Source organism: Protopterus annectens, chromosome 4.part1 (assembly GCF_019279795.1).
Source record: "Protopterus annectens isolate FY-2018-M chromosome 4.part1, PAN1.0, whole genome shotgun sequence".
NCBI lineage: Eukaryota > Metazoa > Chordata > Ceratodontiformes > Protopteridae > Protopterus > Protopterus annectens.
This window is the reverse complement of record NC_056734.1, coordinates 766,947,234-766,971,409: the sequence shown is the minus strand read 5'-3', so window position 1 is coordinate 766,971,409 and position 24,176 is coordinate 766,947,234. Positions and strand designations below refer to the sequence as shown.

Below are 24,176 nucleotides of genomic sequence, written 5' to 3'. Positions count from 1 at the left end.
TTTATGTAGGAAAAACGACTAGGAAGTTAAAAGAACGCATTATTGAGCATAAATCTGAGATAAGAAGGGCTAATGAAAGGAATGCTTTATATAAACACATAAGTACTCGTAACAGTGAACATAAATTTAAGTTCAGGGTTATTGACATGGTACATATATCAGATAGGGGGGGTGACATTAATAATCTTTTAGAAGTAAAAGAATACGAGTGGATTTTAAGGTTATCAGCTGATAGTCTACCTGGCTTGAATTCTGCTGTTACATTAAAACCTATTTTAGTTAAAATACAACGTACTAAGTTATGTTAAATGTTATATGTGAGTTTGTAGGTTGTGAATTTATTGTAGAATTTATTTTATATATATTTCATATATATGTAAAATATTATGTTTTATTAGTTGTATGAAATTTTTAAGTTTTGTAATTGTCACATGATTTTTTTGGGCTGCATGTCATGTGATTAACATTGGCTCCTATTTAAATGGATTGTTTTAATGAAACCTGTATTAGTATTGAGAAAGGGTGTGTAACCCGAAAGCTTTGCTGTTTATAAAGGTGTATTTTTTCCTCAACGTTTGTGTCTTATTGAAAAGCAGATGCCCTGTCTTTTCCTTGGAAGGTAATGTTTCTGTATGCCTTTCCTCCCCTTCCTCTGCTGCCAAGAGGTCTGCACAAGATCCAGCAGGGCTCTCCTAAAATATTGTTGGTCACTCCCTTTTGACCCAGAGACCACTGGTTTCCTCTTTTTTTCAACTGGCCAGGTGCAATCACCACAAGTTATCTCTCCAGGTGGATCTTTTCACACAAGACAAGGCATCTCCATCCTCACCTGTCCACTCTTCAAATGACACTGTGGGTAATATTTTGATCAGTTTAGGCACCTTTTCTCTGAGGATGTACTTCAGGTTCTACAGAAGGCCAGGAAACCCACTACCAGCAATCACATATGTCCAAATGAAGAAGATTTGTTTGGTGCATCTCTCAACAGCAGAATCCCTTCTCAGTAAGGGGTTCCTCTGGTTCTCTTATTTGTATGATTTGCTCAATGCTGGCTTGCCATATTCTTCAGTTAAAGCTCACCTATCAGCTCCTTGTCTGGCCTTGAATCCTCCTTTGGCCTCTCAGTTTGAGGTCAAGCAATCTCTAAAAGGATCCTTCATATCAAGCCCCCAAGCAGCCTACTCCTCCCCCTTTTAAACCTGCTAGTTCTGCTTTCATGCAACTTTGTACTTGGAAAACTGTTCTGCTGTTGGCTCTTACTTCAGCCAAGAGAATGTCTGAGCTTCAGTTTCTTATGGCCATTCCACTTTCTTTTTAAATTTTTTTACAGAGACAGGATGCTTTTTCATACTAATCTTTTTATTCCCAAGGTAATTAATGAGTTGTTCCTTAATCAGTGTATTCAATTTCCTTCCTTTTTTCCTCTCCACAGTCTGTGATTAAAAAGGTTCTTCACACTTTTGACTTGTATAGACAGCTCAAAAATTTGTGAAAGTAGCAGACTCCAAATCCGACTTCAGACCAGTGACAAGTGGAGTACCACAGGGTTCAGTCCTGGGTCCTCTCCTGTTAGCCTGTACTTCAGAGAAGTATATACCAAACACAGAAGGTCTTTCGCAGATGACTGCAAACTAGGAGCCATAATCGAAATTCCTAACGATGTTGACATCCTACAAAAGGGCCTCACTGAGACAGATGCCTGGTGTCAAAGCCATGGCCTCAAGCTCAGTGCCAAAAAGTGTATTGTCATCCCCTTTGGTAAAAACTCTGTACCATGAACTACAACATAGGCGGTAGTATACTTAACACTGAAGGTGTGATAAGAGACCTTGGGACACAGGTGGACAGTAGTCTCTCCTTTGATAATCACATTACCACAGTAGTTAGGAAATTCTTCTACGTGGCACACCTCATCACAAAAGGTTTCTCATCCAGAAAAAAAGAGGTCATTGTTCCCCTCTACTCATCACTCATTAGACCCATTATAGAGTACAACACCCCTTTTGGTATGTACTTCACAAGACATCTACAACAACTGGAAAGGCCGCAGAAATACCTCACAAAGAGGATTACCGGCCTCAAAAAGATGCCTTATGCAGACAGTCTAAAAAAACTGCAGGTTTACTCCGTTGCATATCGCCTACTTAGAGGTGATCTCTGCCTAACATACAAAGCTATGTCAAACCCAGAGCTGTTGGACATGCTCCACTTAAAGAAATCGCAATCTCTCTGAGCTACACGCTCTAGGGACCTAAACCTTGTCACCACAATAAACAGAACATGCCAGAGGGATAGATTCCTGTCCCAGAGACTTCCCATTCTCTGGAATAAACTACCTATCTATATCAAACAAAGCTCCTCATTAGCACTCTTCAAGAAAAATCTTGATGATTGGATGGGAAATAGGAAATTCACCCCGGGGATCACCTCTGTGGCTCTGCTCGACAGTGGCAGAGGAAAATAATTTTCTTGGGTGGCAAAAGCCAGGGTACCTTTTTGGCTGGGCTTGTATAGGCCCCAGGGCTGATAGCCTAGTTACCTACCTATGAACCTATAAAACAGTTTATTCACAAATTTGAACAACTTTCTGTTAGTTTTCATCCCAGATCTTATCTTTGAGTATAGCCGTTTCCAAGCAAACCATCTCCTCCTGGATCTCTAAGCTCATTTCCTTTTTGGGCTTCTTTCATGGAAAATGTCTAATTTCATCTGTGAAGGCACATTTGTTTGCCTAATTTCATCTGTGAAGGCACATTTGTTTGCCTCTTCTGGTGACTTTTTCAATGGTTTGTACACCAGTTCCATCCTTGAAGCTGTTACTTGGTCCTCTGTTTATACTTTTACTAAGCATTACAAATTGGATGTTGTTGCCGGGGCAGGTATTGAGGGCTATTCTACATGGGCTTGTAGATTGCTCTTCGGTGCCTTCCTCCTCCCAGTCATCATCTTAACTCTTGTACTCTTCCTTCAGTGAAGAATAGTGCAACGGTGATCTAGGAGGACATAGTGCACTTGTGTAAAATCTTTCCATAATAATTATCCTTCTCTTCACTGTTGCAATATTCAGTCTCTCTGTCCTCCCCCTATATTATGACTCTTGCCCCTGTCCTTTGTTACACTCCTGGACAAGGGGCTCTTGCTTCCTTTTCCTTCTAAGGGTAATGTAAAACATGTACATCCAAGAGAAAAAATTACAGGAGTATTTTGTTCCTTCTGTAGCAATTCATTTCTGAGTATTTGCATCCGTATATCAACTTTATGCCCTAAGCCTTGCATGGGGAGCATATGTGTGACGTACAGCATTCATAAAATCGAAAGGCTTTGATATGTTGTCTGGACGTTGGACTACCCTTTGTAGGGTATCCTTTCATTACAGCGGTGAAGAGGACATAAACTGTTGTGGTAAGATTTTACACACCTGTACTTTCATACAGTTTTGCTTTGTTTTAAGTTTCTTGTATATAGATCCTTTAGTTGATACAGATTTTGTTTAAATTGTCCTTAGGTCTGCATTGATACTTCATTTCCATGCAAGTATCATTTTAAACATTTCATAAGACTTCCTGAAATCTAGAAACTTGTATCTAAATGATGTTCGTGTTTCACTGCTGCAGTCATTACAATTGGGTTATCCGCAGTCGGCCTGAATTCCAAAGTCCTGGTCTGGCGTCGGTTGCTGTCGCCTCCTCCCTGACTTCAGTGCGCCAGGGGTATAAAAGATGCAGACGACGTCATTTTCTTCAGTCTTTCTTGCCGCGCGGGGCCCGAAGCAAAAGCAGTTTGCAAGTGCCGGTCGTCTGACTCCTGAGATTTTCAAGTTCGAATTTCAGATCCGAAGTCTTCATTAAAGCTAAGTACCCCGTTGGGGAAACTTTTTTCTTGCTCCAGACCGATGTCAGAAAAAGTTATTAATTGTATTTCTTGTGGGAAGCAAATACCTCAAGGATTTTCATTCTTACTGTATTCCTTGCTTAGGCCCTGGCCACGACGTTGCTAGTTGTCAGTTTTGTGCTAGATTTAACCAACGCACTATTAAGCGTCAGAACGATTTTGCATTTCATTATTTTGGCAGAGGATTTAATTATATAATGCCATCAGAGCAGCCGACTACTGGAATTTATAAAAAGCGCAAAGAAAAAGAAATGGACAGGCATCCGAGGTCCAAAACCAATGACGAGGCTTCTGCTAGGCCAGTCGTCAGTTCGCTGGTTCTCAGTGAGGCGCTTTTGCAACCCCTGAAGCCCGCTACCTCAGTGCCACAGGCTGCTTCCGACTCCCACGTGGAGCCAACTAGGCTGCTGGAAACTCAAGGTATTGGACCCTCGGAAACTATTCCCTCAGATGGGTCCGGAGCCGCTGAGCAGGCATCGGCTTCTGAGGGTGTTTTCAGGCCTACACAGTTATATGTGAAAATGACTTCAGCTTCAAAGGCAAAGACTAAAGCACCTCTAAAGACAAAGAAACAAGTACAGCATTCGCCTGGACAGGCCTCCATGCCTAAAAAACAGATGCTTAAAATGGCCGAAGACTTAATTACTTTGATCAGGGGTTCCCATCCCCCTCCTGATAAGAGGCCTAGGCAAGAGACAGAATATGAATCTTCAGATCAGGTTTCCGTTTCCTCTGATTCTTCTGAACAGGAATACTCTCTTCCTCCCTATGAGGATTCTAATACTGAAGAATCTATCCCTTCAGCCTCTCCTCTTGAGGATTTTTCTTTTGGGGCGACCCTGCATACTATGAGGGAACATTTCCACTGGGAGAACCAAGATTACTCAGAATCTAAGAAAAGGCTCCGAGACTTCCTTTTACTACCTCAGCACAGCCCCCTTGCTATTCCTCTTGTTTTAGACATTGTAGACAATGTATTTTTAGAGTCCGGTCTGACTCCTGACTCTTTACCACCAGCCCCTGTTAAGACAGACAGATACTACAGGGTACCCTGCTGCTGACCCAGAAACTATCTCTCAGGGTCCCAAAGGGGTCAAGGCTTCCACTGCAAAAAACCCTATCCCCTCTGATGGGGATTCCAGGGCCCTGGACAGATGGGGGAAAAAGATTTACACTTCTGCTACCTTGGCTGTAAGGGCTTTAAATTGTCAATTTCCTATGCTTAAATATCAGCAATATCTTATGTCACTACTTAAACAGAAAATGTTGACAAATTCTGAATGTGCAGAAAACTAAGAAATGCAGGATTTATTGCATGCAACTGAACAAGTGGGAAAGCAATACTTTGCAGTGTGGTTTTGATTCTCTGGAGGCCTCCTGCAGGGCCGCTGTTACGGGTTCTGTCATTAGGAATCATGCTTGGTTAAAGGAACAGAATCTGCCCGATCATGTCAAAGCAAAATTATTAGATGCTCCATTACAGCATGATACCTTGTTTGGTGTTAAAGAAAATGGAGGACAAAGCTAAATCTATGCAAACAGTCAAGGATTTCTTACAGGTACAGCCTCCCAGATTTAGCAGGAACTGGCCTACTAAGAATTGGTCCTTTCCAGTGTCAGACAGGCCACAAAGAGGCAGATACAGATTCCACAGAGGCAGACCCCAGCCCCAAGGCTCATACAGGTCTAAACAATGGGGTGCTTCTACCTCCAAAAGCGGAGAAGATAAATCACAGCCATACAGAAAAAAGTCTCAATGACTTCCCCCTGCCAGCACCAAGCACTTATCTTCTGGCAGCTCCTTTAGGGGGAAAACTAGCACTTTTTTCACAAAATTGGCACATGATCACCCAGGTCAAATGGGTCTTAAATATAGTGTCACAAGGCTACAGGTTCCATTTTCACACCCTGCCAAGGGCAAAACGGTATGCTAGACCTGCCACACAATCAGTGGGCAGAGGCACAAAAGTTTCATCCCTCATGGACATGAGGGCCATTCAGCGAGTACCACAGCAAGAGCAGGGACTAGCATTTTATTACTGTTCTTGGTGCCCAGGAAGGACAAAGCCTGGAGACCAATACTGGACCTGTCTATTCTAAACACATTTCTGGATATTCCAAAATTCAAAATGTTGACTCTGCAGTGGCTTCTACCCATGGTGGGAAAGAAGGCTTGGCTTGTGACTTTAGACCTAAAAGAGGCATACCTGCATGTCCCAATCAAACAATCATGCAGAAGATACCTCAGATTTATAGCTGGCTCAGTGCATTACCAATTCTCTGCACTGCCCTTTGGCTTATCTACTGCACCCAGGGTCTTCACAAAATGCCTGGCACCAGTAATTGCATTTTGCAGACAGAGGAATACAAATATATCCTTACTTGGACGACTCCTTATTCCAGCAGAGAGCAAGGACATTCTACTACAGCATCTGGCATTTGTAAAAAGATTACTAACATGCCTACGGTACACAGTAAACGAAAAGAAATCAAAACTAGTAACCTCACAAGAGATAATATTCCTGGGTGCAAGCTTAAATAAAATAAAACTGCCCAGATGGCTTATCTCACGCCAGACAAACAGACAACTGACTACTTATTTCAAAATGTTGGCAACAAAGACCCAGTTATCTGCAAGAAAAATTCTGCAGGCATTGGGCTTCATGGCATCCTGCATTCTGCTAATTCCATATGCAAAACTGCATGTGAGGAAACTACAATGGTATCTAAAAAGTGTTTGGACTCAACATTGCCACAGCCTGCAAACAATAATTACCCTCATTCCCTGCCTGCAACAGGAGTTTCGATGGTGGGCAAAGGCCTGTCACCACAACAAGGGACAGCCTTTCACTTTACCCACAGCCAGGCAGATATTAAGAACAGATGTATCAGATTATGCCTGGGGAGCCCATATGGCAGGAAGATGTGTTCAGGGCACATGGTCCATAAGCCAAATGCATCTACATATCAATCAAAAAGAGATACTAGCTGTTCAGAATGCCCTGACAGCCTTCAAGGATCTACTTCATCCGGGACAACTATTGATAAAGACGGACAATACTACAGTCGTGTGGTACATAAACAAGCAGGGAGGCACACATTCCTACCCCCTCTGCAGACTAGCCATGACTTTATGGGACACAGCATTGACTTACCAAGTACATCTGCAAGCACAATTCCTGCCAGGAAAGATAAATACTCTGGCAGACGAACTAAGCAGAAACCTAATGGATCCCCACGAGTGGAAATTGGATCCACAAGTCTTCAGCATGATAACAAGGAACTGGGGATGCCCAGACATGGACCTATTTGCCTCCCCTCACAACTACCAACTACAGAGATTCTGCACAAGGACTTATCACAAACAAGCATGGAAAGTGGATGCTCTATCTTTCAGCTGGAAAAACTTAACAGTGTATGCCTTTCCTCCACTGCCTCTCCTTCCCAAGGTACTCCTAAAGGTCAGACAAGAGAAGCCAAAACTGATACTGATTGCCCCAGACTGGCCCCGCCAGCACTGGTACCCAATCCTAAAGAGCTTGTCTCAATACCCAGCCTGGACAGCCAACTCAGGACCTTAAACCTGGCAGCATGGCGGATAATGTAACCATTTAAAACACACCTCTCTCTATAGCGGTGATGGATGTTATTTTGGAGGCCAGGAGGCCTAGCACCAGAAAATCTTATGCAGAAAAATGGAAGAGATTCTCTGCTTGGAACCAGGCTCAAGGAATTGACACGACTGTACCCAAATATTCCTCAGATTTTGCAATACTTAACTGAGATGCTGGACAAAGGCCTATCCTTTTCATCAATTAAGATTCATGCCTCTGCCATTTCAGCTCATTACAATACAGAACCACCTATTTTTTCTCATCCATTATTAAGGCAGTACCTCAAAGGAGCCAAAAACATAAGACCTCCAAGGAGAGCACCAATACCTGCATGGGACCTCAATTATGTCTTGGAAAAACTCTCACTGCCTCCTTTTGAGCCAGCCTCTACAGCTGATATAAAATTCTTATCCTGGAAAACAGCTCATCTCCTAGCAGTAACCTCTGCAAGACGAGTCTCAGTTACAGGCACTCATGGCTGTGGAACCTTTTATCATTTTCCATCCTGACAGGGTTTCTCTTGAGGACAAACCCGACATTTATGCCTAAGGTAGTGTCCAATGTGGCCCTGAACCAAACAATTCATTTGCCTACCTTTTATCCAAACTCACAGAATAAGGGTGAGAGACTTCTGCATTCTTTGGACATTCACAGGCCGCTACGCTTCTACTTGGACAGAACCAAAGCTTTCAGAAAGACTGAACAACTTCTAGTGGCATATGCTGCAGGATCACAAGGAAAGGCTATCTCAAAGCAGACTATTTCAAAGTGGATAGGCCACTGCATTTGTTTCTGCTATTCACAGCATGGCAAATCCGTGCCTAAGGGCATTAGGCCACATTCAACCAGAGCAGCAGCCACTTCAGCAGCCTTCCTCAGAGGAGTACCAACCAAAGACATCTTAGAGGCTGCAACTTGAGTTCAGTGCACACTTTTACAAAGCACTATCACTTACCTCTCTACTCTAAATCCAGGGCAGGCTTTGCCACTGCAGTTCTGCAGGGCCTCATAGCCTCTCCTAATCCTATTTAGCTCCAGCCTCCCAACCTTAGCTTTGGGATTCAACCCAATTGTAATGACTGCAACAGTGAAACACAATGAACATAGTACAGTTGTGTACCTACCATAAATGTAGATGTTTGAGTGTATTCACTGTTGCAGTCCAGGTTACCCACCCGCCATCCCCCTGTCCTTTGCTTGGACTTATCTGTACTTCTCTATTTTATACAACCTATGTGGTGTATTTGCTTGTAGATGAAGGAAGAGTTTACTTTACTGCATGCATTCTTATTGGCATAATTTAGCGTACCCTTTTGGGGGCATCTGACATCTGGGGCAAGAAAAACTGAAGAAAATGGCATCGTCTGCATCTTTTATATCCCTGGTGCACTGACGTCAGGGAGGAGGCAACAGCAACCGACGCCAGACCAGGACTTTGGAATTCAGGCCGACTGCGGGTAGCCTGCCAGCAGGATAACCCAATTGTAATGACTGCAACAGTGAATACACTCGAACACCTACATTTATGGTAGGTACACAACTGTACTTTTTCCTAATTAGACCTAGTTATTAGATTATATCTTGTTGATATTCTGTCCAAATTTTGAGAGCAAGAGTAACATGATCTTACTTAGAAAACTTTTGACAACACTCTATGGATAAGAATCTTTTGACATTTTTAGAACTCTTACCATGTTTATAACTACATATTCCCCTTTAGAACACTTACGTGAGCAGCGTTCATGTTCTCTTGTATTTTAATGAGTTGTCTAGTGCCATTCCTACACTATATTAATACAACAAGATCATGCTATACTGAACTATATTAATGTTAACATTACAGTACTTATTAAAAGACAATACATTTCCAATCATTTGTTTAACCCATTTCTCTAAACTGTAAGCATTGTCTATATTTGAAATTGCATAGTAAATTTCAAATTTAAATTTATTTAACCAAATGATTTTGCATCCTTATCCATCTTACCCTTCGTCTACACATCTTCTATTTAATGATGTTTAAAATGTTTTTCAGTTTGCTTTCCAGTTCCCATTAATTGCTCTGAGATGCATCACATTAAATATCTAAATTTGTATAAGCCACGACTAAGAATTAATATCGTATGCAGTTGCTTCTAGCCAGTTCTACTGTTTCTAATAAAATGTCACACATCTCACCTTTCCTTACTTACAGCTATACCTTATTTGATTGTATGTCTTACTTGTAGCTCTGCAGGATGTTTAGATGCATGTAGTTTAATAGTTACAAGGCCAAATTGATTTAAATAATGCTAAAATATTTTTGAGTGACTGCATGCATATTTTTCTTCTGGACCTTCTGAACGTAGAGGCAAATGATAATATTCCTACAATCCTGTGAAACATCCAATGTAAACATTATAAACTACACTTGACTAATTTGATAACACAATTCTTATCTACTCAGGTTTAGAAAAGGAATGTTACCGATATTGTATGGGTGTAGGGAATTATGACTTTTTCTTTGGGAAAGAAGTTCATGGGGAAACGGAACCAGCATACTTTTTAAAGCTTATTCCAAAAATCATTGCACAAGTCATGTCTGAGGTTACAGAGAATGATAATATACAGAAGTAAAAAACATAACACAGGCACTGATAAACCACAAATACTGGCTACATTATGAAGTTTTTATGTTATAAAAGATTTTTATTTGATTGCTGGTAATGAATTAATGTACTATTACGCAACTTGATATATGATTTTAGACATTTAAAGACATATCTAAAATGTATTGATATATGTTATGAAATATATAACACTGGGAATGTAATATGATTACATCACAAGTGTTTGAATTTTTTTATTGTTAGAATAGTTTAGAGTGTTCCTTGAATTTTATATTTTAATAGGAGGAAATGGAATAATGTTATTCTGAAGTTCTGCTTTGAAGTAAAGGATTGAACGTCCTTAATCTTATCAGGGACTTTGTTTCTAGTATATATATCTTTGTGTTTTTGTGGTTTAATATACAAAAGTGTGATATGAAAATTAAACGCATATCAGGTAATTAATTGCATGCAATAAAAACATGGTAACTAGAGCATATTTACCAGGGAAACATCAAAAGCCAATTGAGTTACAGGGTTATTTGAGTAATTCTGCAGTGGCAAATGGCAAGAAAATCAAATCTGTTTCAGAGATGTAAAATGCAGTGACAGATGTCACAGTGAATGGATGGCACAGACAAAAGTTATAGGTAAGCAAAACCTTCCTTAGTTTTCTTTCAAGAAAGAAATGGGATGTGTCCAGAGTGTGATGTCCTGGGTGGTAAAGTAATTGTTCCTAGTCAACTCTGAAAACAAATCCAGAGCGTGATGTCCTGGATGGTAAAATAATTGTGTCTAGTCAACTCGGAAAACAAATACTTCAGGGGATTCATGAATAATTGTTGGGAATATTAATGTAAGGAAAGAGAACAAGATATAATATGCTCACCAAGTATATCAGCTTATGCACCGCAAGTACAATAATTCTCTACTAGTTTATTCTGCAACAACTACCAGAAAGAAGAAATGTTAGCTGATGCACTCTATGGGCCCAGTTCTGAAATACTTTGTGTTTATTGCACAAATAGATGGTTAAAACATTTTTGGGAGATTACTGTTGGTAATAAAGCAATGTTAATGCAGTTACTTTAAAACTGTATACCATCATTAACATTGTTTCAGTAGACAGTTGCTCTGCTACTTAATGCAACGTTTCCTTTAGCTAATGAAACATCTGTTAACAAATTGATGTAAATAGTCATGTTTGATGCACATTTATGACTAGAGCCGAACTACTGTTTAAACAGCTATGGTTAGTATAAACTCCCTTGACACTGCAACACCAACTTCTGAGAGGTATGGTGTTTATTGTATTTTTTTTTTTTTTTTAATTATATTTATGGTACTGACCATATTACTGAAACATACACAATTGTTAAAATATATCAACATTTCCATGTGTGACACCATTAAAATATTGTGTTTGAATAAATAGTGCCATTCAGTGATGCAGAAAGAAGTTCCTTTCATTTCCAAACCAAGTGCAGATTACTCATGTTTTGTATTTGAGAATAAATAGAAAAATCTATTTTTAGTTTGGAGAAATGGAAAGCATTAAATTCCTTCAAAAACTGTGGCTTCTGCTTTTTGTCAAACTATTGTTAAAGTAAAATTGCATTATTCATATATTTGTTCACATTCATGTAGTAAATGTTTCAACGTTAGGTTAACTTCAAAGTTTTATTTATTTGTAAAATTTTCTGCTCTTATGAAGACAGTGACTGAAATGTGTCCTTTTTGGATAAGACTGCATTGTCAGCAAGCAATAAACATAAGCATAAGTTATTGTTTAAGAGTTGAGCATTCATTCACATTACAATTCTTCAAACATTTGTGTTTCTTGCTCATCAGTGTAAAGCATGCTTCTAATACATTTAATTATAAAGACAAGCACATGCATGTTTCTAATACATTTAATTATAAAGGCACATACTATCAAGGCTGATTTCAGTCAAAAGATCATAGATTTGCTGAATAGGAGGTAATCAAAAAAAAAATAATTAACCAAAGAGACAGCACTTTAATATACTTTATAATTGTTTTAATATAACGCAGTGCTCATGTACAGAATTAATGGATTTTATCTTTAATATTTGTGAAAACTGAAATATGTAATGTTTCTGTACCTCTGTTTTTACTACATATTTTTTTCCAGTTTTTATTCCGTAAGAGCATTACAAGGACTTTAAGAACTAATTTTTTGCAGCATACTGCTTGTGTACACAGCTGTTTTTTTTTTTTTTTTTTTTTTTTTTTTTTTTTTTTAAGGTTCTAATGTTAAACGCCAATTTCCACAATTCTGAGCATCACCCAGTGTCTGGGGGGGTGGGGGCGTGTCTGCCACACCATCTAGCCTTGTATACTAACTCCATGGTCACACTGATGTGAAGAAGTGAGAAATCTGTTAAAAGAAGTGAATTATTGTCAGTGCACGCTTACAGATTGCACTGGAAATTATTCACTATATAAAACAGAAATTGTGTTTGTTCCTTGTCATGTTTTTTCTTCAGGCTACTGACACGGGAGGAATTTCACTTTGATCATCTGTAATGGAGCTATTTTTTCATGTGGCACTACAGTTTACAATAGCTAAAGTTGTCAGGTTAAGTTTGTTTTTAAATATTTATGAAAGTCTTTGGGAGAAGAATGTTATGTCATGTACCATCCCTATAAATTGCTATTTGTGGCAAATTAGCTGAAGGATCATTATTAAGATAGGAATCTCCTATCCCTGAGGTGAAGTGATCTTAGACAGGGTTATAATAAATGGGGGACTGGTTGAGAAGTGTGGGGACATCACATGCCCCCATAATTGAAAACAAGCCTTTTAAAAGTTATAACTGAACATGGGTCTTAATTTTTAGCTGTCTTCCTGTTCTGAAAATTGCCGTAATGTGCTTATTTGTAGAACACAAGTGTATGCCTCTGAAGGTAGAGCACAGAAAGAAAAGAGCAATTTGCATTTCAGTGAAAGGATTCTGCTAGCTGATATTTTTCACACACTACCCCATCATTTAAGGTTACTGTCGAGTCAACAATGTTCTTAATTTGGGAAATTCCATTGATTGCAAAGGCTTCTTTATGCTTGTAGTGCATTGGATGTCTGGGGCTGTGGGGAAAAATAACCTTGGAATTGCAGTTCATTTGCGATAACTGCAGCGCAACTAATACATTTTTTTACTCAGACTTTGAGCAAACACATTTTGTAGCTTGTTTCTAAGCATGACTTACTTCCATCAGTATGATTGGTGTGATAACATTTTACCTTGCTAGTACATCTCTTTTAAGTGCTAAGGCTGCTGGAAGCAATATGATGTTTGCTTTATTTTGACCAGGTAGAATAAATACAATCGGCATGGATATGTTAGAAAAAAGTCTCTCCAGCTCAACTGAATTAGTGTTATTGAGTACTTTATTAACAAAACAAAAGTGACATGCATGTTAAAGGGTACTTAGATTTTTAAAATACAGTGAAAGAACTTGATTCTGCGTAACACTGATGTACCATCTCGGAAGAAAGAAAGGTACGCAAAGGGCAAATGGTGCTAATTACTAAACGACAATGGGGAAATGTCGAGCTTCACTCATGTACTATCTGCGTAATGCCATACCTGATCAGACAACTGAAAAGCCGTTGCCAATTTTTTTGTACTGTGCTAGATGTCTTGTTTTAGGTGGTGTAGATAAGTTGCTTAAATTGCTGTTTTATCAACGTTCATTCTTGTCTGCTGTGACCTGTGAATAGATTTGAGCATAAAGAGCAATAATGTTAACTGGACTCTGATAGTGATCACTTCTCAGCTCCTGCTAAAACTAACAAAATAATTGTACAGTTAGCTTGATAATCTTACCCATCTCAGATGCTATTAACTGCTATTGCATCACATCAGAATATTTGGATATAATGACAAAAAAGTGTGGACATAACATTTGTACTACTTTGTTCATTTGTGTAAATCACGAAATACAAAAAAAAATGTACAACAGTTTATAACCGTATTGTTCTTTACTTACAGATGGTGTCTGTACTTCCTCTGACTGCGTACAATCTGGTATGTTTCTTTCTCCTATGTCATTTATAAGCAAATTATAGTGTGCCTTATTTTCATAAATGTTTAACTTTTCCAAACTAATAAATAGTTAACTTCATAACTTAATTTATTGTGACATGATATGTTTTTTATTAAACTCTACGGCTAGAATAATCCAAGGCTCAAACTGACATCTATCAAGCTTATGAGCTTTAAGACATCTAGATTATGACACAGGTCAAAATACAGCAAAGACCATATGTACCAGTATACATAATGGTGCATAATATCTGTTTTTTGTATTTTTATGCATGCTTCCGAGTAAAGACTCAGGACCCTATTCATGAACATATTACACAACTTTGTAGGGTTGGTACACATTTAAACTTTTACACCATGCCATAGGCATGGAACAGTGCCAGACATTTCAGTGTACTCTGATATGCTGCTTCATAAACGGAAGATCCCAGATGTAGAGTAGGATTGAAAGTGCTCATTTTAGTCACCAAATATGGTTCATCCTCAGTCGCATACAGACCACTGTCACAACCACAAGCTATGTCCATGCAGATGCAGTCAGCCAGCACTGACAAAGCCATAGAGAATCCATAGCTTCCACAGATGCTGGTGTGCTTATTGTGCTAAGCAACGCTGTTGGCAGAAGAATATCCTCATGCTGTTTCATGGACCCATGGACATGCATACCACCCGATGTTATTTCACAGTGCCCCTATCCAGTAGGGCAACTGGAATGATCCTTGGAGTGAACTTTACCCTTCCACTCATCATATGCTTCCAGAACTCACAGGACAGTGACACATCACACTTATTCAGCATCCACTCTTGGAAACTCCACAAAATTAGACATGGACCCAATCACTGACACCCCACAAGCCCCTTGCAGTAGGGAGGTTTATCTCTGGCACTATCCATGATCGTTCTACCTAAGGTATCCTTAATATGTAATGCCACTGTGTGCCCACACAACTGTGTAAATGATGACTGTATCCTGCCCATCATCCAGTTAATGTAGGTATGTTAATGTGTTATGTAGCCAGTAAATACATTGCATAACCTAGGTATGTAAATCCATGCAACCATTTTGTTGTCATGGCACATCGTTGTGGGCCATAATACACCTATTATGCTACTTGCCCCCACTGACTCCGATTACACTGCTATAGCCAAGCAAAAGGGATGGAGATTTCAGCACTCCAAACACACATTCAGTGATGTTCAGTGTCTATGTCAAGGTGCTGGTGTACTTGGTCACTTCTATGTCTGGTTGCTGTGAATAAGAATCATCAGCATCATTTGTAGCAGATAACAGCAAGCACCAGTATGAGCAATCTGTTCCTTTATTCATGTGCCCTAGAGGTAGGTAGGTGTGTGTGTGTGTGTGTGTGTGTGTGTGTGTGTCTACATCTACCCAGTAGATGACCTTGTGGAAATCCTCCCCCTAAAAATGCTGGTATAGGTCATGTGTGCCAAATGTGGGCTATCATTGTTACCATGGGGCACTGCCCGGATGCTGCATGCAAACATTGTGTACAATGCACTATTTATTGCACACTATCTGGCAGCTGATGAAGTGGAAACCTTTCCAGTTGATATCCTGTACTAAATACCAAATGGAGCAGGCAAGGACTTGATGGCAATTTGGCTACATTCAGTGGCCTCCTGACCCTCAGGGAAATGGGGTGTCTTGTGTAATGCCCACATATTGGTGGTTCTGTCCATGGAAACAAACTCTGCACCTTCACATGCATCAGCATCATATCTAGGAACTGGTAAATGATTTACAAGGTTAAGGCCTGCCGTCTTTCAACAGTGCCCCCTTTGCAAACTGAAAGGTCCCCATAGCAAGAATGGTTAATACTACAGAAACCTTAATGTTTACAGGCATTGTCATTCCATCCCTCCTGTTTAATCCCATGTGAGGATGGCACCAGTCTACCATCTCCAGTATGATCGGTCTGTCCACAAAGTAGTAGTCACTTATGTCCAGATGATGAACATGATAGTCTGCCACCCGCTGGTGGACTCTTATATGTGATGGAGGGAAGGAGATCACACTGTTTTGGAAACTGGCCTTTGAAATGGGCAGTGGCACATGCTAATTGGTTAAAAAAAGACACCATTCCCAACACCTTGGAATGAGTGAGATGCCTGCTCAGCAAAAAACAACAAACTTATATTTTGGAACTTGTACATTTTTGAATCATGCTTCCATGGTTGATTAAATCATAAGCATGCACAACAGCTCTCATTAGCTTGTTGACAGTTTATTTATATGTTTACAAAAATTTGCATATGATGCATATTGCATTATTTTTAATTCTAGCGCAGTTGCTCTATATTTGATTTTCATTAGCCCACCTCGTGTCATCTTGAACAACATTGTTTACCCTAACATGGCATGCTGTTTGCATCTAGATAAATCATCCATGTAATTCTTGTGCATTTGTAAACGTATATAATTATGGTAAGCGCTGTACACCAACTGTGGTTGTCGTATGCAGGTATTACACTTTAAATTGGGCACAGCATGGTGACTGTATTTTAATTTTATTGCAGAAGTAATTTCTACCTCAGGAGTCTGCATATATTTTATTACACTTAGCATTTTGTAAAAAGCCAGTAATGCATATTCAGTTTAAACTACATTCATGATTTGAAAGATCGTGGCTTAAATTTACCAGCTGAACCATTTATAAGTAATTCTAGTTATACTAGTCCTACTTTAAACCTCTGCAACTCAAATCGGAGCAATTATGCAGTTAGACTACTGGTAGGACTTTCATAATCATGCCAATACATATATCACTGAAATGGTACTGGTAGCAGAGTAAAGGATTCTTCATCTTTTAATCCCCACTAATGCATATGTAGTTTAGCTGTATTACAGGACAGGGCTTATTGTTTCCAACAATCTTGGGACAAATAAAATGTGTCACTTTGGCAGTAGTGTGATAAAATGACTGTTTATCATCCATAATTATTTTTTCGGTATGTTTTTTGAGTTAACAATTAAGCACAGCTGCAGATGTGGACTTGGATATAGATAGGCAGCAGATTTCTGGATATAGATAGGCAGCAGATTTCTGCATGTCTGAGCCAGAATCTGTATTCTGATCTTCAGAGTCGGTTTCATCCTTAATATGTTATTGTTAATACTAACATATTTCTAGCATGTGTGGACAACAACATTGCGCTCTCCTACATTTTATCTTTCTTGTAATATGAATAGTCCCACCACAACATGTTTTTATATGCTGAAGGTTACCTATTTAATACCCCTCTCTTGCTTATTTTTGTGTAGGGCAATTATAAAGTATACATCACAAATATGGCTACACTCTGTTATAACATATTTTTTCCAAGTAATTTTATGGATTCATAGTACATTCTGAGATTTATATTTTCCTCTTCCATCTATCCACCACAGCTTTCAGTTTATGCAGATTAAAGTATCAGCTGTACTGAATGAAAGTGTCCACTCAATAGTCACCTTGCTGAGACTGTATGAATGCAGGAAGTACCAACTATGTCTGTATGCTGCTGTTATCCCCTTGTGGATATGGCCCCTTCTGCATTAACTTTCATTAGATATTGGGCAGAAGAGTACATCTTAAAAGAGAACAGACATTCCCCAAAAGAGTATCACTGTATGAGGAGAACCTGGCAGAAATGAGCTGCAACTTCAAAGCAGCACGTTCAGCTGCTCTGCGGCAGGGATGGAAACAAGCTTGGGGTATCTTGCGTATCCCTTGTTAAACACAGCTTTATTTAGTGAGTATGAAAAAATAAAGCCAAACTAACCAATCAGACTTCAGTATGATGACTTCTTTCTATTCCATTCAATAAGGGCTTAGTCAGCACATGAGAAAAAATAAATAACTGCAGTACCAGCAGTAGTTACAACTAGACTTTCTGTTTTCCTTCCCCTCACTAGCGGCAGTCATTGAGCATGTCAACATAAATATGTATAACAAGTCAATAAATAAAACCAATGCAGGTAACAGCAACAGCCATTACAAAGACCTGCATGGATGTGTCTGTGTGTGACTTCAGTTTTCCCTGTGGTAGATGGCAAATGTTGGAGGTGTGATAGGGAAGAAAGTAAAATGTTTTTTGGGACTGTAATGAGTTAAATTTTAAAAATACCTTACTGAGTACTCTGTCAGAACTGTTGAGGGAGCAAATGGCTATAGCTAAGGGAATTATTCTGGGCGTAGGATAAGAATTGCCTAAAAAATAGTAAGGCCTTGCCAAGTCAAATTCTGGCTGCTTAAAAGCAATTGCTGGAGAGTGCAAATCAAAGTCTAAACCCAACTGTATTTGAAGCAGTGAATGTTGTAACAGAGACAAAAGAACTGGAAGTGGGATATTTAGAAAAGACTAGGAGTAAACTACATAGAAATAAAGGAAATTTCTAGGAAGAATGCATGCAGAGTAATGTTCAGGAGGAGGAGTGAGGTTTAAGGGAGGCAGGAATCGTATGACTTGTGTACAGTAATGTTGGGCTGAAAACATTTGTGATAAAGAAAGAAAACACATATAATGTGTTTAAATGGCAAAAAAGGTTAATATGGTTTGTTTTCTTTTAATGTATCTTGAGTGGTAATTTAAAAAGTCATTCTCTGCAGGACTAATCCACGTTGATCTAAATGTGCTAGTCTTGGAAACAATCATGCCAGATGGGTTGTTGAACTAGTTACAACAGTTCATAGCCATGGCTTAGTCTGTCAGATAATGGCAACATCCCATATTTCCTCTTTTTGGCAGGACTGCGACAGCTGCTTGTTTCCATTAAAATGCAGCTTCACCTTCCCAAATTATCATATTTTATAAGTTTTTTAGGCATAGAACAACTTTTTCTGATGATTTTTATCTTAATAAACTTAGTCTTATAAATTATAGTCTTAAACAGTTTACTGAGTTCGAGAGGGTATTAAAAACATTTAAATCCCTACAGATGGACAATGCCTTCTTAGAAAGATCCTTGGAACTGGGTCAAGTTCCAAAAGGCCTACGGATTTTTAAACTACCCTATGGATTTACTGAAGGTACTGCTTTATTTGATGAACTTATACAACTTTTTGATAAAACAGGTATTGAATTAATTAAACTGATTATACAGAACACCACCACCAAACTGACAGCTTTAAATGAACATTTGTCTTGTCTAGACAAAAGTATACGCAAGGATTTACTTTTTGAACATAATAAGTTCCATTTAGAAAATATTTTTAAAGACATGGACAAATTTACCAATAAAGGTTTGGACATTAAAAATCATAAGTTAAATAGAGATACTAATGACTATAAAAACAACAGAGTGTATGTGCATTTTAAAGAATTTAAAGTATGAGACGTCTGGGTAAGCAAATAGATACCAAAACTGCAAATAGGGACAATTGTAGTTCCCCTTTTAATCATAATTCAATTCAACCACATAGGGGTAGAAATGACAGTTATGTTCACTATGATGGGGAGGTGGCTTTTTTAGAGGAGCCCATACTGAGAAGGCCGGAACGTTTACGGGACCGACAGGGCGGTCAATATCGCCAACAGAATTGGCAGCACAACACAAAAAGATACAGGACCAATTCCTGGCACAGATAGATATAATTGAGAATAATAATTTTTCTGTTCAAGATCTTTGTACATCACAAATCCATATTGAGAAAGATATTGATTATATGAATAGTAGTATTTCCTTTACTAATGTTAAGGACAACTTTTATGAATCTAACATGAATGATATAAGTTGTTCACAGAGTGTAGACACCATTTATAATCAGATTAAACGTTTGATTATTTGTGATGGAGGTTTCCGTTTATATAATTATACAGATAATATTTTTAGTCAGGATTTTATTGCTTTATTTAAGAGGTTTTACTTTTGTCCTGTCTTTTAAGCACGATATTGGCAGAGTTTTAATTAATCTAAAACTCTATAGTAGATTATTGAATTTAAAGATGTTTTTTAATAATAACAATGACAATATAATAGACACTAATTATTTTAGACTTAAGCGTAGTAGTACATTTATACCACCACAGAACCCTATGATATTTATTTTTGAAAAGTTATGTGAGACTCCGATTAGAAGAGTCCTGAAGGAACCCGAACGTACACCTCAGAATCTTACCTCAGCTGAAAAGTTTTGTCTCAAAGAATTAACTATGACTGACAAATATAGGGTCATGAAGCCAGATAAGGGAGGTGGTGTGGTGATTCAGTCTAATACTGATTATTATAATAAAATGACTATTATGCTTAACGATAATACTTGGTTTCAAAACATGAAATGACTAGGGCATACACTAAAGTAGATTGGTTATTGTATGAATTCCTTATGGATGGAGTTATTAACAAAGAAGAATATGCTTATTTAACTGTTGAGTTTCCCATTACTCCATCCATTTTTGGAATCCCGAAAATACACAAAGACATCAACAGTCCACATTTTAGACCCATAGTATCAGGCAAAGGCTCAAAAACTGAGGCTATTGCATCATTTATTGATGTTCATTGTAAGGAGACTGTAATTTACCGCATATTTTAAAAGACTCCTGGCACTGTTTAGATCAAGTTAGACAATATATTGGTAATATGGGTCCTAATATGATGATGGTTACTATTGATGTTGTGAATTTATATACTGTGATACCCCACAAACAAGGCCTGGAAATGTTTGAGACTAGTTTATTGAAATTTAGTGGAATGAATACTTCAAAATGTAAACTTATGGTGGAATTGATGGAAATAATACTCAAAAACAACTTTATGTATATGAATGGCGAATATTATAGACAAAGCACAGGGGTGGCCATGGGAGCCAGATGTGCATCAATTTATGCCAACCTAGTACTGGCTAACTGGGAAACAGATTATGTGTTTACATCTACATATTGGTCTAACATTGCCTTATATTTGAGATACCTGGATGATATTTTCATTTTTTGGACTGGTAATAGAGAGGAATTAGCAGAATTTGTACAGTTTTTAGGTACAACATCTACGTTTTTAAAATTTACTAGCAAAATAGTTGAGAACAACTGCGAATATCTTGATTTAGTTTTCTCGTTTAGTGATGGTGTGATACATTCCAACATTTTTAGAAAGAAAACATTCTCTAATTCTTTTTTACATTTTGATAGTTGTCATCCATACCATCAAAAGAAGAATTTGATTAAAGGTCAGATGGTAAGACTTTCAAGAATTATTAGTGATGACACTGCATTTCAGTTAGAAATTGAGAAATGATGTAATATGTTTCTTGATAGAGGAAATGAACTTATTTGTAATACTAAAAAGGAGATTTTTATAAAAAGACATCTGATCTACAAACCAATTATTTAATATGGTTGTAGTAATATCTCTGAAGTGAACACAAACATGTCTAGAAAAGACACTTTTATATTGCCCTATAATGAAACATCTCAAAAAATTGTTAACATTATACATGAAACATGGATAAGTGTTTTCACTAATAATGCTGAATTAATAGAGGCTATTGGTAGCCATCCCAAGATAAAATTCAGTAGAGGCAGGAATTTAAAAGAATTTTATGAGATGAGTACAAATAAGGATACTTTTAAAATGTCTAGGATGAGTAAATGTGGAAACTGTCGTACATGTAAATACATTAACGATGGTCCCTATGTTTCTATTTGTAATTTTGGCAAAACTATTAGATGTGCAGGCTACTGTAATTGTAATACTAAGATGGTTGTTTACCTAGCCACGTGCTCTACATGTTCAGCATTTTATGTTGGGAAAACCATTAGGAAGTTAAGAGAACGTATTGTAGAACATGTTAAAGATATTAAAAAGCAAAAATCTACAAGTTCTCTTTTTACACACAGTATTAGATGTCCTAATTTTAAGAGATTTTTTTATTTTTTATTATAGATAGAATTCCACACAACATTAATAAGGGAGATGATGAGAAGACTATACTTGAGGCCAAGGAATGTCTTTGGCAACTTAGATTAAACGCCAGTACTCTGCCAGGTATTAACAAACACATATCTATATCCAGTATATTAAAATATAAATCATATTTTATTTGATTGGATATTTATTCTACAATTTTTTTCATAGATTTACCTACATATATTTTTAATATTTAAAGGTATTTTTTAATTAGACAGTATAACATATATTTATTAATATGTTTTTTAGTGTAAGATATTACATACATAACATCCATTTTTTAGTCCATCCATTTTTTAGTGTAGCAACAGTGTTATTTGTGTACATGTACATGCTTTTTTAGAGTTCGTTAAGTAGGATTTTGTTAACAATCATTTATATAATTTTTAATTTTTATTTATTGACTATTTATTAATTATTTTTTTATACATTAATATTATATGTGTATGCACTATACCAAAAGTAATGTTTATCTTTCCTAAATGAAATTTATTAACTAGGATTTTTTACATTTGTTGATTTTGAAGGTTTTATTGTCCTTACTCTATTAATTAGGCAATTTGAGATTATGTATATAAGAGGTGGATTTTAATTAGGCATTCAGTACTCTGATGATGCCCAGGATCTTGATGGGTGAAAGCGCTTAGTGTCTTGTTTTTGTACATTGTTATTCATTCAAATAAACCAGTTTTCAGTGTTTCACTGTGTGGCCATTTCAGTTCACTACATATCTATATACTGAACACTTTCCACATGCAACCATTCCCAAAATAACAAGTGGCCTTTCAAAAGAATTCTTAGGGGGAGCAAGTAAATTATGCACAACCATATCAAGATATTAAGGGAAATGTTTACATTTTTAACACCATTTTTACTTTTAAAAAGAAAAGACCAATAATATTTAATATTGACTATTTCCTGACCAAAACCATTGAAAGAGGTAACAAAATAAACTTTTCTATCTTTCCCACATGATGACTTCTTACAGGAATTTTTTAACTCAAAATTTCCTCTACTAACCATCTCCTATCTGCTGGTCCACATAAATCCATGATTTTTAAGATTTGCTCCTTTTGTTTGAGCAATGGATGCATTACCACCAATAGTTTAGGCTTTAAACTGGACCCCATCAGATGAGATGTTAATTATCTATGTGCGTTTCCTGTTTGTTGCTCACTAAATTCTCTTTACAGTGTGACTAGCATCCAGTTTTGTGGAAAGGTAATTATGTTCTCTTCCATGCTCATGAGATTGCCATAAATTCTCACATTTGTTTTGGATGGAAACACTCCATTGCTTATTTTAGAAAGTTATTTTAATGATCCATGCCTTGTAGTTTGACAGTGTGCTCCACCTGTGCTTTCATCAGCCCCTATTACTTTGTTTTAGAAATAAAAAGCATTTCTAACATCTTGGTGGTGTTCAATGAACTGGAACAGTAATCAGGATACACCACGAGAAGTCCAATGTTGTTAGTAAAATTCTTTTATTCCATAAAAACTGCAGAAGATAAGCGCTTTCACGTGCTTAAACGCACGCTTCTTCAGATCTATTAACATCAATCTCTAGTGCTCTTTTATACAGTTAATACAATTCCTAATTATTCCCAATTAAAACCCCATTACATACTTAATCAATCAAGTGTTTAAAGGTACAGCACAGTTCTACCTTGTAGATAAAATATCACTTACTTTAGAATCCATTAAAAGTTAAGATATTTCATCATTGGCATTATGCTTAATATGTATAATCATATACATTTAATCACTATGTCTCAAATTAAGAGTTTAGTACATATTATACATTGTTTTTCGTTCATTTATTCATTGTTTACATTCCAGTGCTTCAAGTACCTACAATAGTTTTGATACATGTGCTAAACTCTAGGAGAGTTAACGTAGGATGTATATATAACAACTAAAATAAAAAATGTCTGTAGAAAATATAAAAGATATGTACACATAATTTAGACATTCTCTATACCTTCTGACACAAACTATGCGTCTTCAGCATAAAATGCTTGAAATTCAATCGCTATTTTTCATTTCTCTGTTAGAGCATAAATGTGAAACTGCGTGTAACCATGCGGAGAAACGCTAGTGAA

At 37.4% G+C, this 24,176-nt stretch overlaps 1 protein-coding gene across 1 annotated transcript in view; it reads left to right on the top strand.

Annotated features, from left to right (window-relative positions):
- MME (membrane metalloendopeptidase) overlaps positions 1–24,176 on the top strand; it is a 1,194,620-nt gene that overhangs the window by 316,635 nt on the left and 853,809 nt on the right. The window contains exon 2 of the mRNA XM_044070514.1: positions 14,110–14,145. Coding sequence (XP_043926449.1) covers positions 14,110–14,145 — 36 coding nt within the window. The remainder of the gene's footprint in view (positions 1–14,109; positions 14,146–24,176) is intronic.